At 40.8% G+C, this 17,176-nt stretch overlaps 1 protein-coding gene and 1 long non-coding RNA gene across 2 annotated transcripts in view; one reads left to right on the forward strand and one right to left on the reverse strand.

Annotated features, from left to right (window-relative positions):
• Positions 1 to 12,441: 12,441 nt before the first annotated feature.
• On the forward strand, positions 12,442 to 14,097 carry LOC116650353 (uncharacterized). The gene is made up of 3 exons (XR_004303321.2): positions 12,442 to 12,487; positions 12,542 to 13,578; positions 13,632 to 14,097. It is a non-coding gene; the product is annotated as an uncharacterized lncRNA (long non-coding RNA).
• Positions 14,098 to 14,297: 200 nt separating this feature from the next.
• Positions 14,298 to 17,176, reverse strand: part of timeout (circadian regulator timeout) — an 83,208-nt gene continuing 80,329 nt past the window's right edge. Inside the window, exons 16-18 of the mRNA XM_002056139.4 lie at positions 16,982 to 17,070; positions 15,975 to 16,178; positions 14,298 to 15,920 (exon numbers count right to left, since the gene is read on the reverse strand). Coding sequence (XP_002056175.1) covers positions 14,374 to 15,920; positions 15,975 to 16,178; positions 16,982 to 17,070 — 1,840 coding nt within the window. The 3' untranslated portion in view covers positions 14,298 to 14,373. The remainder of the gene's footprint in view (positions 15,921 to 15,974; positions 16,179 to 16,981; positions 17,071 to 17,176) is intronic.

Consider the following 17,176-nt stretch of genomic DNA (forward strand, 5'->3'; position numbering starts at 1 on the left):
TTTTTTAATGCGCGCACATCAATAGTCAAGCCAAATAGTCCGCAGCAAATTTAACTACCAACATTTTGTTGCTCACTTTTCGCTCTGTTTCGCTGGCATTAAAAAAAGCAGTCCGTTAAGAGGTTGTGTAGAGGGTGGCAAAGGTCACACTGGGGGGTGGCTTTTAGCAGGCAGACAAAACAAAACTGACAGCTACACTAAGTGCTCTCAACTTTGTCATTCACATAGTTTCTAGTTATGTTACAGTTTTTTCTTCTATGCAAAAGCCAAACCCTTTTTTGGGGGGCAGTCGTCAGCGCTTTGAAATTAGCTTTGGCAACCTTTTGCTGGCTTATTTTGGCCAGACAAACAATAAATTTAACTTGGCTTTGGCTTACGGCATCGTGAGAAGAAGAGAAGCTCATTAGCCATGTACTCGTGTACCTTTAACCGGCTAATGCGACTTTAACAGCAAGTTTTTGGCAGCACAAACTTTGCCTGCTACTGGTAGAGTTTGGAACGGGGATTGGGGTGGAAAAGGCCCGTGTGTGGCTAATTAGAACACATTTCTTCAATTTAACCCCGACAGCAGTAAGCGGGGCAACCTGTGCTGACGAAACAGCCAGGGAAAAGGCGAGGGGAAGTTTGAGTTCGATTTAATGAAACACATTACGTTGGGGTTGAAGTTGGGTGGGCGGATGTGTGTGTGTGTGTGTGTGTGAGGGGCCTGTTGCCATATATAAAGCATGCGCATTTTTCGTTAAATCATTTCCAATGAAAACGCTTAAAACTTTTCCCATGAATGTTATTGTTGCTGCTGCTGCTTCTGCTGTTGTTGCTGTTGAATTTGACAAATATTTATGCTAATAAAAGTGCCAACAGTTTTGGCTTGGCAACAGTCGAACTTTGTTGTTGTTGGGCCACGTGTGTGGCCAAAAGTTTACGTGTTTCGTTGGCTGGCGGAGTGCAGGGGTTGCGGTCGGGTGGAGTTGGCGGTTACAACTATCGTTGAAAGCTTAACGACCACTTAGAGCACCACAGCGCTGTGGTGCGTGATTATGCACTTTCAGTTTTAGCCTGGCTTAAGCCGTATGTAACGCGTGTGGCTTGTTATCCCTTTATATAGTTTGAAATTTTGTCCGGACTGCAGTCGGTATTATATCTATTTATATTATACCTGTAGTCTGATTAAATTGTTGTTAATTGCGAAATCATTACATACTTAAGGAAAAGAAAGATCCCTCTCTCTAATTTCCCAATTTTTTAGCATCACACTTTTGAAGAATCTCACTTTCTGATATGCTTTCTTTCGAAGTCTCTTAGACATTTATTCAATAAAATTGAAATTACAGTGTTCTTCAAATTTGTCTCTCCTTCTTAGATGAGATCTTTTAAAAGAACTTTTATTCAACATTATCATCTTCATTCTCTTGCACTCCTTTTAGGAATACAAATTTTTGCTTGTTTTCAACCTCTCTGTGATTCTCTCTCACAATCTCTCCTTTTGTATTATAATATGATGTTAATAAAATTATAAAACCAAATATTCCTTAATAAAAACGCGAATATATGTGGACATATTTGTTTTATTGTTCTGTCTCAATTTCTATATGCTGCTTATATTTATCCAATAGTTGTTAGATTTGTGATGTTAAATCCCATCAAAATCCGCCAAGTACATTTAAACGGGCATTTGCCATACGTAAATCAAAGTCTGGCTGGCTTTGCTCTCAACTTGGCTCAATTAGAATTGCCGCCAGGGCCACAGAGCCCCGAACTGTCGAAACTCGAGAATCCAATACCGGGAGAAACGAGAGCCACAGCCAAGCGAACCGAATTTGACTTTATTAAATTAACGTTTCATGTTCCTTTAATGAACAAAGTAAAGACGAAAATAATGATGCAGTTAGTTAGCCCGAGGGGGGCTGCTGAGTGGAGGCACTGGGCGCGGGGCGGTTGGCCAAGTAAACGTGTCGCTTTCACGAAAAACAAAAGACGGCGAAAAGCGAAAAATGCCGCAAGATGTTGCCGCATTTTGTTGCTGGCAACGCGTTGCTGCGGCTTTTTGCCGTAACAAGCCACTCTAATGACAATATTGGCACTTACAACAATAACAACAGCAGCCGCAACAGCAACAACAACAACAACGAGAACCGTAATAATTTTTGTGGTTATTACCAAGATTACAACAGGCAACAGCAAAGGCAACGGCAATGGTAATGGCAGCACACACACAGGCACACATACGCACGCACGCAGACCTAAACTGAAACATGTCACACACAGGGATGTTGACTCTTACACACACAGACACACCTATACACACAAATATATTTACAAATATATATGTACATATATATGTGCATGTGTCAGTGGCAACATTTATAGTCTGCTTAGAATTGGCAGCGCTTAGCAAACGTCGCGGCGTCGCAGCGGCCCGGACAGAGAGACTTCAAGGCGCAATGTTTTCATTTTTAATGAAAGCACGTAAAATGCGAAAAAAGTCTCGTACACACACATGCACGCATACACATTTGCTGGGCAGGCATTCATAGATTTACTTTAATTATAATTCTAGACGCGTTTATCACATCAACAACAAAACAAAACACACACATGTACACATACACGCACATTGTTTGGGAACAGTTCAACCGCGTACTTGTACTTGAAATATTATACTGGCACGAATACCAGACCAGACAACGGGTGTCTGTATTTGTGGCCACAAATGCGATTTTCATCAGCTAAGCCAACATAAAAACTAACAAGCACACACACACACACACACACACGCACACACGCCCACACACGCCACACACACACACGTAGAGACAACAAAATTTGCTTACAATTTTTAAATATTCCCTATGCTTGTGCCCTGTAATAGCACATATGCCAGCTATTTTACAATTTACTACTCATATAATTTTTAGCTGGACGAAAGTGGCTCACGTATTAAATTCCAAATTTTAAATAAACATTTTTCGCATTTACCAAATAATTTGTTAGTTGTAAATTAATGGCACATATATGCAAAACATTTAACAAATAATTCAATATTAAAATTTTGAAAAGCTTGCTATGAAGTTCATAAATATTTGGGAGTACTCTTGCACTACATAGTTTCCTTTTGAACTGCTTCTTCATTCATCGTAAGCCTCAAAACATTAAATTCCTTTATTATATAGCTTTCTTTTCTTGGATTTTCTTAAGGTATGCGACATTCGAGCGTCTTATTTATGTTATTTATTTTGGTAAATTTCTTGTCTTGTATACTTTTTGAGTGGCCCGTGGTAAAGGGCTTTGTTCGCATGATATATATTTACATATATATTGTTCGTATGACATTAGCTTTTATAATTTTCCTCTGCTCAAAATTCATGATGCTATAATTTTGCAAAGCATACAAAAGCATTCCTTGTTAAATATTGCAGCTAAATTGAATATAAAATTTACCAGAGAGTCAATGTGAAATTCGGCAAAGGCTAGGCAGCTAGGCTTAGTCAAACGAGTTAAAATATTTTATTAGAAGTTTGTTAAGCAATGATTAAAAATATGTTTTTACCAACGACTTAAACAGTTATATACGGCTTCAATTATTGTTATTTCGGATATGATAGTTAGACGAAATAGCGCCTTAGTTTAATCAGAAAAAACAATGCTGATTGATAAATAAATTAATACATAAATTTAAAGACAATTATAAAATATTGGTATTTACATCACAACTATTTCGAAAACTGGTCCGATTCTTACATAGACCATTTTTGAGCTTTAAATGACAAGAGGTAGGGCAAATAAAAGTTCATCAGAATTGAGATTCAGCCCGATCAAATGCGAAAATGAAGTTTCTTTGAACCGCTTTACGGAACAAACATCAAATAAAGTAACTAGTGTAAAAATGAACTCTAAAGCTTTTAACTCAGTGTTAATCTCTAATAAGTCAGTTAGTCCACGCAAGATAAACAATTTCATTAATGAGGATTAAGATATTGTATACCATAAAGCAAATGTTTATGCTATCAGCTAATAAATACATTTTACATCTATCCATATCTTCAAGTATATAAATAAATGACAGCCCTTTAGATAATGTAAAAGATATTTAATTTTGTCCTTTCTTTATACCTTTACATACAACCATTATTCTTTGAAAGCGCTATTTTTTTGAGCAACTGATTCGGTTCACAGTTAAAAACAATATTTATTCCCCATTTTTTCCAATTCAGCTCAAAACCTGTTTTTTTAGCGTGGCTTAATATATTCGATAATATTTTCTACTGCGCATACGCATATATTACACAGCACTTACATATTTGTACCTCGCATAGATATTTTTGTATTCCACAAACAATCCCATATGTTAAAAGCATGAAAGGGAATGTGAATACTTTAAAGTCCTCATAATTATATCACTTGCCAATAAAGCAGCTTATTTTTCATGTACATTATAACAAATATGAATAATATGAGCTTTGTGTATTTAATTTTTTGTGGTTTATTTAAATGTTTGGTCATATGCCTCATTAAGAATTAATCCCTATTAAGCTTACTTTATAACTAAAAGCAGCTGTGCTTTAACTGATGCCACGCATCGCGCCAGCCACATAAGGTCACATAGCAGGTGCTCAGGCCAGGCATCATATTACTAGCTGGATTTGAAGAGATTATAGCAAGCTGTAAATATAATTCAAATGTTATTGTTCACTTTGATAAGCACTTGTCCAATTGCACACACACACACACAGACACACACACACACACACACACACACACACAGACACACACACACACACACACACACACACACACACACACACACACACACACACACACACACACACACACACACACACACACACACACACACACACACACACACACACACACACACACACACACACACACACACACACACACACACACACACACACACACACACACACACACACACACACACACACACACACACACACACACACACACACACACACACACACACACACACACACACACACACACACACACACACACACACACACACACACACACACACACACACACACACACACACACACACACACACACACACACACACACACACACACACACACACACACACACACACACACACACACACACACACACACACACACACACACACACACACACACACACACACACACACACACACACACACACACACACACACACACACACACACACACACACACACACACACACACACACACACACACACACACACACACACACACACACACACACACACACACACACACACACACACACACACACACACACACACACACACACACACACACACACACACACACACACACACACACACACACACACACTCACTCACTCACTCAGGCAAGCCAAAAGGTTAATAGTCTGACAAACAGCTAAAATAAATAAACAGACAGACAGCACTAAGGCAAGGAATATATTGAAATGCCAAATATGTCTGTTGAAGTTATGCAACGAGAAATATGTGAGCATGGAAAATAATATTTATTTGATGTTTCCGTTATCATTGACAACAACAACAAAACCAAGAACAACAACAACACTTTTCCGAGTAGGAAAAAGCAATGCCAAAGCCCAAGTCGAGTTGCAGGCAGGATTGCGAGTCCATGCAATAATCTAATGTGTAAATACATATGAATTGTAAATGGGGGCGTGGCACATACAATATGTTACATGCCACTGAAAATGGCGCATAAGTAAAGTGCAAGCTTAAAAGGCAAATGGCAAAAGATTTACCCAGCAGCTAGATGAAGTTTTGCCCAGTTGCTTTTATTGCCTTGAATAGCTTCATCTGGTTGCATGCAATGGACGCTTGGCATGTGGCAGGCCGCCAACAATTGCAAGCCTCCGACTAGACGCTGGCACGTGCACTTGACTTTTCCATCGAGTACAGAACGCGGCAACAGCTACATGAGATGCCAACGACGCGTCGCCAAAAAGTCAATAATAATAGGTTGAAAACGAAAAAGGCGAAAAACTGCGCAGACAAATTCGTTTGAGAAGGGTTAAGGAATGTAATAATACTTAAAAACTTGAAATTCGACTCTGGCAAAGGCACATCAAACAACAGCAACAACAAAAACAACAACGACAACAACGAGTCAAGTACAATGCGTGCGGCTGGGTATAGGCAGCGCGTAGAACCACGGGGCGTATGAGTTATATTCAAAGTTGCTGTAAGCCGTCCAACGATCTCTGCCATACCCATCCCCGAGTCTGCTGGGCACGTCTTTGGCTGTTAGTGCCTGCTGCTTGACTTTTAAGTGGTATTTACTCATGTGCCCAACCCGACTCCACCCCCACCAGGCGCCTAACACACATGCTAACAGTGTTGTGTTGCAGTCAGTTCGTTTCGATTTGTCATTTTGCTGCCACGACAAAGCGACAGACCGACAGACAGACATACAGAGAGACAGTCAGGCGAGGAGAGCAGCAGAAAAAAAGCCTTCAATTCTTTGCATACTTTTGTGTATTGAATTTGAATTCAATTTCTGATGCTGAAAGGTTTTTAATCTTGTTTCTGGCAACTCATACCCAACCAGCCACCAACACCTTCGGCTCAACTTGGATTCCTGTTTTTGTTGTTGTGGCTTGCTTTGGCTCAAGGCGACCCTCTTTATATTTTGGCCAGTTGATTAGCTTAACCATATTTTGGCATTGTGCTATGACTTGTGGTTATTTCACAGAAAAGCCTCTTAGTAAATGGAACAAAATTTTTAAAAAATATATTTCACCAAAAGACATTTTAGCAAACTACTTATTAAAGACAGTATTTAACAACGAAGAATGATGTGCAGGACTAATAATGGCGAAAAGCCGTTGCATTTAAGACCTGAACAAAACGTGCAAATGCCCGAAAATATTCAAGCGATTAAATTGCATTTCTCGTCATGTTTGCCGCGTAAGCTGTAAGCGGATTAAAATACGCTGCCCATGGGCAGATTTTTGGTGTAGTGTCGCCCGAGTTTTGGATTTTTAATTGATTTTTGAACAGCGGCACAAAATTGTGACGATTCAGAGCAGAGCGGAATGCCAATGCATTTATCACATTTTTGCGTTGCGACCAACAAACAAAAAAACATAAGTAAAAGCAAAACGCATGGATGATAAAAGAATTTTCAGCGGAACATTTTTTTCGGTAGCGTTAAAAAAAACTCTTCCGCACATGTGTATGTGTGTGTGAGTGTGTAGTGTTAGTCTGTGCACGCATTTTGCAAATTTACCACAAAGCGACCCGGCATCCAGCTACAGCTTCAGTTCTCGCTCGAGCTTTGGTGGAGATTATAAAAGTAAACCGTCGGCCACGTAGCGAAGGGATATAAAGCGTAAACTCACGCACACATTCTGAACAATAAAATAACACAAAATAAAAAAATAGAAACAAATCAAAAAAAATGTAGAGATGAGAACTGAAACGCCAGCAGCAGCCACGTAACACACAAAAATGTGGTAGAAAATCACACGCACACAAAATAAAACACATTAAAAATGGCAAACAAAATGGCGGACATATTTTTGCCACAGCCGAAAGGTGAATACGAAAATAAATGCTGCCTACTTCTGGGCGCACGCGGGAGAGCTTTGCCAAATTTCCACATTTGTTTAGTGCTTAATGCCCGACGCTTTGCATGCCAAACAGGTGCTATGTAACTTATCAGATTGGCCCCGCAAAGCAGCCGAAATGAAACTGATTTATAAACTGAAAATGCCATTGAAAAATTCCCAAACAACGTTTGCCGTTATTTTATATATACCCTGTAATCAGTTGCGTGAGATGGAAAAGGTGAGAGAAAGTTGTGAAAGGTATTAATTTTGTTAATTATGTTGCAAAAAAGTTATTATCAGTACAATTTACTCAGTAATGTTAATGTATCGCTTTCTTTTCGCCTCTCTCTCCTCATTGCAGATAGAAAAGCATTCCAATTGGCATTTAGAAATAATCATCGCTTAGAAGAACAACAACATTCTCTAGACTCTCATTTTTCCAGCATATATTTGATTTCTGAGTAGTTGGTATCTATTAGTCGTATACATCAGCATATTTAGTCTTAACCTTTTTCCATTTTGTTTTTCCTTAACATTTTAAGTAACGCAATCTGACAGGGGGGCATCGGTTGGGCAGACACCTGCGTCCTCTGGTCGTCCCTTATTTCCACTCTTCCCTCTCTCTCTCACAATATTTGCACTCGGTAAATAGCAAAAATTCCGAGCGGCAATTGCAGTATTTGCCATCAATTTATTAAATAAGGCTGCAAACAGGCAAATAAAAAGCAGACGCTGATGGCGCCACAGTAATTTTGGTTTATAGTCGCGGATCTGTTAATGCGCTGACTGTCGGACGCCAGTCCACACGTTGCACACCCTTCCTCCCTGCCACACCCGCCCAGTCCACCAACACAGTCACAATCATCAGCAATGACGCTCATAAATAAAAATCACCGAGGCTTGAATTTTGCATGCATTTTCTTTCTGTTTTTTTTTTTGGTTTGTTTGTTTTCAACCAGTGAGAAAAAGCGCGTGAAAATTGCCTGTCTATAAATAATGGGCGCCAATGGGTGGCATCAGCACCACCTCCATCTGATATGACTGCTGTTGCATTATACTGTTTACCGTTGCAATTGGCTGTAGCTATTTGTGAGCCCAAACTCGTTACTGAATCTGTGTTAACAATTTTATACCCTTTCGAAACAAACAACAGACTATTGTGGTCTAATTTGAACACATTTGACGAGTTTGTGTCTCTCTCAGTTGTAATGCTGGGGTATTGTTAGTCAAGTGTTAGAATAGATTTATTCGTATAAAAAACTCTATCTTTTGAGATGTTCCTCTTTAAGGATGTTCACAATATCAAGAGCATCAGAAGGATCTTCTAAGAACTTTAAATAAAATTCGTCACAACGCAGCTATGTTCCATGCGCATCTTCATGTTTATCCCAAAATATTGTTCAGGCTGAAAAGGTGCCAAACCGATTTTTGCACAATTTAAACATTTGTAATCTAAGAAAAAATTAAATTAACCATTACACATAATAAATAATTCTACCCAAATATGTAATACACACTCAAATCTGATCTCAGATAGCTGTTCGATTTATATACATATTCATATGTATTCATATTCTAGCTTAGGTTGCCAACATTTTCTAGTAGAATTTAATAAAACATTAATAAAACATTAAGATCTTAAATATCCTGAATTAAAGTATTTTATATAATTTTAGATTCCCCACTTCTTATTATATGCCGTAAGAGTATCAGCTATTTGACGACCCATTAGATAAATGGACTTTCTGGAACTTGTTAGCTTCGGCGAAACTTAAAGGTTTTTAAGTATGCGACGAAAAAATATGTATAAATTATGTTAACTATTTATCGTAAATGCACAAACTGATTTAAAGCATCAACTTTGAGCTAAAATAATATTCATAGGATTGTTTGCACGCCTTAAACTTGCCTCACAAAGTGGCTGCAATTTAGTTACAAGCAGCGAAAGGCGCACGGAGACAAAAGACAAAAACTTTCTTTGGCGCCGCATGACGCAAATCATTGAAAATTGTTCGCTTCGCGCTTTTGGCCACATTCAGCATTAGAAACCACATTTTTGCTCTAATAAATCCAGACAGAGGCTGACTTTTGGCTAGCACAAATTTATGGCTCAGCCGCCTTGGGGCCCCCTGTTCTGGGCAAACTTGGCATTTTGTTCGGGCTTATAATTCATGCTTTAATTGGTTAAGTCAGTGGGCGCTGAGTGGGCATTTATTTATGGCGCCTTAAATGTAAAATATTTGGCGCAAAATCAAAAGATGCGCCCACCCTAAATCATATAAGTTATTTATGTGGCACATGCAACCAAAGCGGCTACGAAGTTGCAATAGCGCAAGTAGGTAGCCATTTGCCTAATTATTATTGGCCCACTCAAGTCCACACCAAGCTGGTATTAGGCGTCGTATGCGTTTAAGCATTGGATACAATGAGCTCTTTGCTTGTTGCTGTCAGCTAAAGAGATTCTCCCCCAAGGACTACAGCAACAACAATACCAATTAGTCGGCTTGTGAATTGTACCTGTGCAACCCTCATCAGGGCTTAAACGAAAAATGTCCGCAAAATGTTGGGTAAGCCGTTTCAAAGAAGTGAAGTTAGGTCTATTGGGCGTTACACAAATAAATTGTGATTTAGCCCCATTTCTATGGGAGCAAAGAGTGCTTACGTGCAGATCAGATATTTTTGGGCAACTCTGCGCCCTAGGAGAAATCTTAAACTCTATTCTATAACCGCATCTCTTTTAGTCTCTATGCGTCTCACAGACTTAATGGGTATCAGTTAAATTGATTCTTTTCATAGCTCTTAACCCAATTAACACTTGAAGTGGTTTGGTTCACCTCTGGCCAGGCGTGGGTTCGAGCCGAACAGTTTTTTCAGCTTTTTAAAAACACATTTGTAGCTAATGGAGAGAGTAAAACTTTAGGGAATCAGATATTGTTTATTAAGCCTAAAACTTCTCTATAAAATCGTAAAACGCTAAGGGTTATATCAGTGACCCAGTACAGTTTGCTTCTACACAATTTCAAGAGCATGGCAAAATTGTAGATTTTTTTATAAAAAGTTTTAACTAGTCTATTTACCATCCATGAATTACATATAAAGCAATACACATTGAAGTACTTTTGTCTGCTCGACTTGTGCATGGATTTGAGATCTTAGCACTTAAAGGATTTTTGTTTTTTCTTTTCTTGACTTTTTTGTTTTGTGCTGATTTGGCCTGAAAAACCATTGGAACAGCGAGGAAAATGAACTGTTTTTGTCACAGCACAAAGTCAGGCACTTTCTTTTATTCGGCCAAGTGTTTCTTTTTCCCAATCTCTCACTCTCTCTCTCTCTCTCTCTTTCTCATTTTGTCACCACCTTCCACTGTCTATGTTTTAGTGCTTATCACACGTCAAAGGCGCTTTTTGTCTTTGCCCAAATCTGCTTCAATTTGAGCCGTGCTTTGGCCGGGATGCGTGTAAAAAGTTCTGTTGTATAAACATTGTGTGATTGTTAGAAAAACATGTGCCGCTGGCATACAAAAACATTCACATACTCACCCACACACGCACACACAAATTGGAGACAAAGACAAACTCATCAAATAACGCCAGCGTGTGCATATGCGATTTTCCTGCCCCGCCGTATAACTGCTCCAGCTCCTTTACATGCTCCTCAATGTGCTTTATGATGAATAATCCCATATTTTTTCTGCACATTTCACTGTGTATCTCATTGAGTGTGCGTGCGTGCGTGTGTGTGTTGGCATAAACTCGCTTTTATAGTCCTCAGATTAGGTTAATCCTTTCGCTGTTTGCCATTGCGATCTCTCTCGGCCTTTTGTTCTAATGTTGAGCTTCTCGTTAAGGCGCGTGTAAAAAGCCTGGCTATAACTCTTTTAGCGCCCAACAACTTAGCGCTGCTTGTTGCCCTAATGAAAGCAGTTACAGTTTATGCTGAGCATACACCCACACACACAATTACACAAATGTACACACACACACAAGCACAATATTGGCGTGCTTAATGAACTCGCTGGCAAAAAAAGAAATCAACTCTAGACTTGATAATCACGTTGACAGCGGCAGTTGCCGCGTTGGCTGTTGTCAACTTCAGTTGCTGCGCCACCTTTTGTAAAAGAAACCCCTCTACCCTTACACACGCGTCCCCCTCAGAGCCCATGCCCATGCCGAAACAGCAAAGTTCAACATAATTTACGATGTATTAAGCGATTTTAAACATAACCTTGTTGTTGTTGTTACTTTTTTGCAACATGCTCCTTAGATAGGGCGGCAGATAAAAAGGTGAGGCACACACACACACACACACACACATACACACACATCTGAGTATGCATGCAGTTGACATGTGCGTTGATGTTGATTAAATTAATGAAATAAATTATGAGTTGCGTCGCGTCGTGCTTTTTAAATTGAGTGCGCGCCATCTTGAAATTAATAAAGTGCCCGTTGGGCTGTGGGCGGGGCAGCCAAGCAGCCGTCTATACACGTGTGTGCAGCATTTTTTATATTACTTATTTATTTTTTAATTTTGCATCAAAATAAATAAAGTGTTTAAGCCAGCGACGAGAAGGACGACGACGATAAGTCGAGTGACAGGTGACGTTGTCTGGGCCCTGATTTATGCAGAGCCATAGATGAGTTTGTAACGGCATTGTGTATGCCACAATTTATGCACCTGCTTAACATGATATGCATTTCATTACGCATACGCCACATTGGCCAAAGGCGGCACCTAGTGCAGGCAAGCGATACACAAATCTGGAAGGAAGAGTACCTGCGCCTGACTTCAACTTAACGCCGTTATGAATTTCTGAGTAAATATACAGCATTTTTAAATTAATGGAAATAATGAAAGGTTTTATTTAAGGAAAAATTGTGCCCGAGCAACAACTATCTAAATAGTCAAAGTAAATATTGAACAAAAAAAAATATATATTCATATTTAACTATTTATTTTTTAGATTCTTTTTTTTTCATTACGTCCGGGCAGAGATTTTAAACACATCTTAAGTTCCATAAAGAGTTCTAAGGGAGAAATTAAAAGTATTTACCAAACGCTGTTTCGTTCAATACATGCTCACGATTGGATCAAGAGCGAAAAGAAGAAATAAATTGCAAGCACTTAAACTGCTCCGCATTTACTTTGATCTGCCAAAATTGACGACTGCTCAATGCAAGCTCACAATTGGATCTGAAATTTAAACTTGCATTTCGAATAACATGATATTCCCATTTGTGCACACATAACCTCACAGGCAAGTGCCACAGAGATTTCTCTTTTGTTGCTATTGTCCTGTCAAGATGAGCAATAAAAACCCCTTGATGAGAGTGCAGCCCATTTACAGTGCGTAACCCCAACAATAACAACTGACTACGGTGGCTGCAATGCCATGCGACTAAGTGCGATTTGCCATGCCTCTCGCCGCCATCCGACCCCTAACAATGTTGTCGCTCTGTGAATCTGCTAGACTATGCACTGACTGGTATGAGGGGGTAGGCAGCAAATTTTCGAATGCTATGGCCGTGCCTAGGCCAAAGCGACTTGGACATATCCAATAATGGATGCAATGCAATGCAACTGCGCTCTTGCAACGGTACAACAGCAACAACACCAACAACAATGCCAGTTGCATCAACAATAGCCACCAAATTAGCCGACACACATACGCACTCACATAAAAGACTCTGCTGAATGCCCTGCATATGGCTCCATTGTATAATGGAGCACTACAAATTGCAGGCTAGCTAACAATACGACAGTCCAAAAGATAGAAAGAGTGAGTGGAGGTGAGCGAGTGAGGGGCTGTGGGGGCCAAATGTCACATACCATTTAGCTGACAGACAGCTTGAACCGCAGGCTGTTGAGTGACTTTTGTAGCCTGCTTGTGACTGAGCCCAGGACAGGACAGGTGTGCATCTGCATCCGTTGAGCATAATCTGGTGACATCCGCGCCATTGGGCATCTCCAAAAATGTGGAGGCTATAGAAAGGCTTGAGAGTATGAATTCATTTATTTTATGCATGTGTTCAGTTTCTATTTTTGACTTTTAGGAGCACTTAAGATTTAAGAAGACTGGAGAAATGGGTTATGATGTCCTAAGTTATGCAACAGGCAGAACGAAAAGCATCCGACACCACAAAGTTTATACAGTGAAAGCTTCCACAACCGGACGCCCACTGTCGTGGCGTTTTTATTTTTTTCGCGAAATTCACTTTGTACGGAAAAGAGTTAGTGAAGCTTACGAAAATGTCTGATTAAGGGAGTTGTCCATTATGGAAGCCTTTACTGCTAATTACTGAGCAGGACGACAAGATGAATCGATATCGCCACGTCCGTTCAGTGGCCAGTTTATCTGGACTTCATTTATTTGAATTAAAGCCACTTGGAATCTTTCTAAGATATAATTAAAATAGCTGGGGGAATAAAATTAAAATCAAGCCAGTTATATACCATACTGTTCCTCAGACTTTTAACAGAGTCCAAAAAGGTATTTCTTTCTAAGATATAAATTTGTTGCCCGAGCAAATCTTAAAATAAAAATGAAAACTTTCTAACATTCATCTTTAAATTGCCCATGAATGTAGTTTGCGAAACCGCACACAATCACATTATGCCAATCGAGCTGTGCAGCAATATATCGTTTGATCAATTTCATCAGCTATCGGCAATCGCAGCCCAAAATTAAGTTTGTATCGATAATGGGAAAAGAGTTTCAATTAATTCTCAGCATTATGCAAACTGCAATGTGACATTTATTCAATAGGAAAATCAAAGTTCTAACTAAATTAAATACTAGAAATCATCATCATCGTCGTCGTCCTCGATGACAGCTAGACGCCGTCGCTTGGCCGGCTCGGTGCTGGCTGGCTTTTTGCGAGCCAGAAAATTGATATCCTCGTCCTCAGTATCCGTATCGGGCTCATCCCGTTGTTGGCCATCCTGCTCATCATTGTCGCTGCGTGGGCGTTTGTTTGCCTTGTAAGCGGGCTTGGCGCCAGCATCATCGTTGTCGCTATCCGAGTCAATTACATTAGCACGACGTGTGCGCTGCAGGGCCCCGGAAAGAGAGTTGGCGGAGACGGGTGTCTTGATTGTGTTATTCGCCTGCAATGTGGCATTCTCTTTGTTGTGCTCCGTCTCTACTGGCAGCACTTGCTCCTGCTCCTCCTCGTGCTGCTGTTCCTCCTCCTCCTCGAGCTCGAGCAGCCGCGCCTTATAGCCCTCCGAGTTGAAGTTGAGTGCATCATCGTCCTGCTCCTGCTCCTCTTCTGTTGTTGCCTTGGTTGACTCATCCAAAACCATATCCTTCAATTTGATTTTAGTGGCTCGCTTAGCTTTCAATTGTTCAAATAAATCATCTGTGTTGGGCTTGCCAGGCTGTTGCTGCTCCTGCTCTGGCTCGGACTCCTCGCTGGACACATCAGGCTGTCGCTTTTTGCGTGCCAATTTGCGCGCTATTTCATTGACTTCCTGCTCATCCACCGATTCCTTTTGTTGCTGCTTGGCTTTGGCCTTGCGTGGTCTCTTTCCCTTGGCCTTCATTGGCGGCTCGCGCTGCTCCGCATCATCGTCGCTCTTGCTGTACATCAGGCTGTCCAACTTGCGCTGCTGCTGTGCCGTTATATTTTGTGCCGCGGCCCGTTGCTGACGCCTGCTGTGCTTGTCTATATAGTCCTCATCGTTCTCCTCATCATCGTCTCCACCTGGGAGAAGCTCCTCGTCGCTGTCATTGTCTTGTTCCAGCTCAGCGCCAACTACAATTTTAGCGCGCAGCTTTAGATCTGCCGCATTGAGATAGCTCGGTATGCGCCAATAATTCTCCATGCCCGCCACGGGCGGTTGCATGCCTAGCGCCAGCAGCACCTTCTGAAAATCAGCCAGCTCCATAGCATCCTTTTGTATATCGAGCAGCGGCAGCAGCGGTACACCATCATCATCGTCCTCGGCTGCCTCTTCCGTGTCCTCGCTGGCATCCTCCAGGCATTCCCTGACCCAGTCTAGCGCCTCTGCATACTTTTCGGCATCCACCTGAGAGATAAGAGCACGCACCGTGCCCACATCGAGGGGTGTGCGCACTCGCTGACGTGGCTTCGATTTGGCAAATGCGTGCTTGGGCAGTGGCTCTCCAAATGTTGGCTCTTCCATGTAATCCTCCTGCTCCTCCCGCTCATCGCTATCGCTGGCCTGTTGCTTCTTAGTGGGCTTGCGCCTGCCCTTGCTCGCCTTGGCGGGCAGAATCTCCGACTTGTCTGCGATGAGATGCAGCTGCAGCATTCGCTTGATGATCTGCTGCTTGTTGCGGCGCTCCTCGAACGCCGTCACAATGCGTTCCAAACAATCTATAAGGACATCAAAATTCAGTTCCAATCAGCAGCTGGACGCAGCCAACGCACCTGGCACAAAGCGATGTTCGTCGTATAAGCTGCTCAGCTGCTCGTCCTCCTCCGGCTGCCACAAGTTCTTGCCGCCCAGAGCCGCTTTGGTGGAGCGCTTTGTAGGCGCCTTGAAGACCAGATCCAATTCCTTGAGTTTTTTTAGAATGCCGCGTCGTGTGCGTGTCTTGTCAACCAAATTTTCCAGAATCCAATCAATCACATCTGAAACAGCACAAAAACACAAGCACACAAGCGACACACAACACGCACGCACACACGATTTGATTACAGCTGTTGCTTTTTGTATTGTTCATTGTTTTCTACTTGTATACCCTTTTAAAAAATGTTGTCATGTGTAACGCTTTAGCAATCCTCTAATATATTTATATACAATTATATATCTTATTTGAGAACAATTGGTCGAAAACGGACTTTTTTTCGACGAAACCTTTTAGATTCTTAGAATAGAGTTATATTCATCAAAATTTATAAAAATCGGACCGGACTACTATATTATATAGCTCCTAAAGAAACGATTAGAGAAAGAAAATCTACGAAATCAGTTTTTGACATTTCAAAACATCTTTAAATAAATATCATATTAAAAACGATCGGTCTTTCATGAATTTGTTTACATTGAATACTTTTTACTTTGAAATTTAATGAGGTTGATTATGGCTTAAAAAAATAAAAACAAATTCGTATGAACATTCGTTACTTTATGATCGATTAAACTTTTCAGTTTGAAATATTTGTTTTGATTTCTTATCCTACAAAATGTGCACGTTACCAGTCTACTTTATGATGCAGTTTTAGTCATAGTCACATATTTTTGCTAACCGTCTGCAAGGGTATTTAAAGTTCGGCAGCCCCAAAGTTCACAATGCTAACTGGTTTTCTATTCGGGCGATTTTTTTTTTTTTTGTTGTCTCTCTCCGATTGCTTTCATTCATTTAGCGTAAATTGGGTTTTAATTTACAGGCAGGGGCAGTTAGAGCCCGTTGTCGTGCATTTGTCATAGTTACCCTTATCGGTTTCGGGATTCCGTTGATTCTCCTCGAATAGGAAACGCAACTCCAGCTCCTGCTCCTCGCTCCAGGCGCCCTTGGTGCCGCTGCAAAGCGAAATGAATACGAGAGAAGGCTACAGAACAAGTTCTTCAAGCTGGACGATGCCCAGCATCATTTATCAACTGCCAAACGAAACTAGTCGCAGCAGCT

This window comes from Drosophila virilis, chromosome 2 (assembly GCF_030788295.1).
Source record: "Drosophila virilis strain 15010-1051.87 chromosome 2, Dvir_AGI_RSII-ME, whole genome shotgun sequence".
Classification (NCBI taxonomy): Eukaryota; Metazoa; Arthropoda; class Insecta; order Diptera; family Drosophilidae; genus Drosophila; species Drosophila virilis.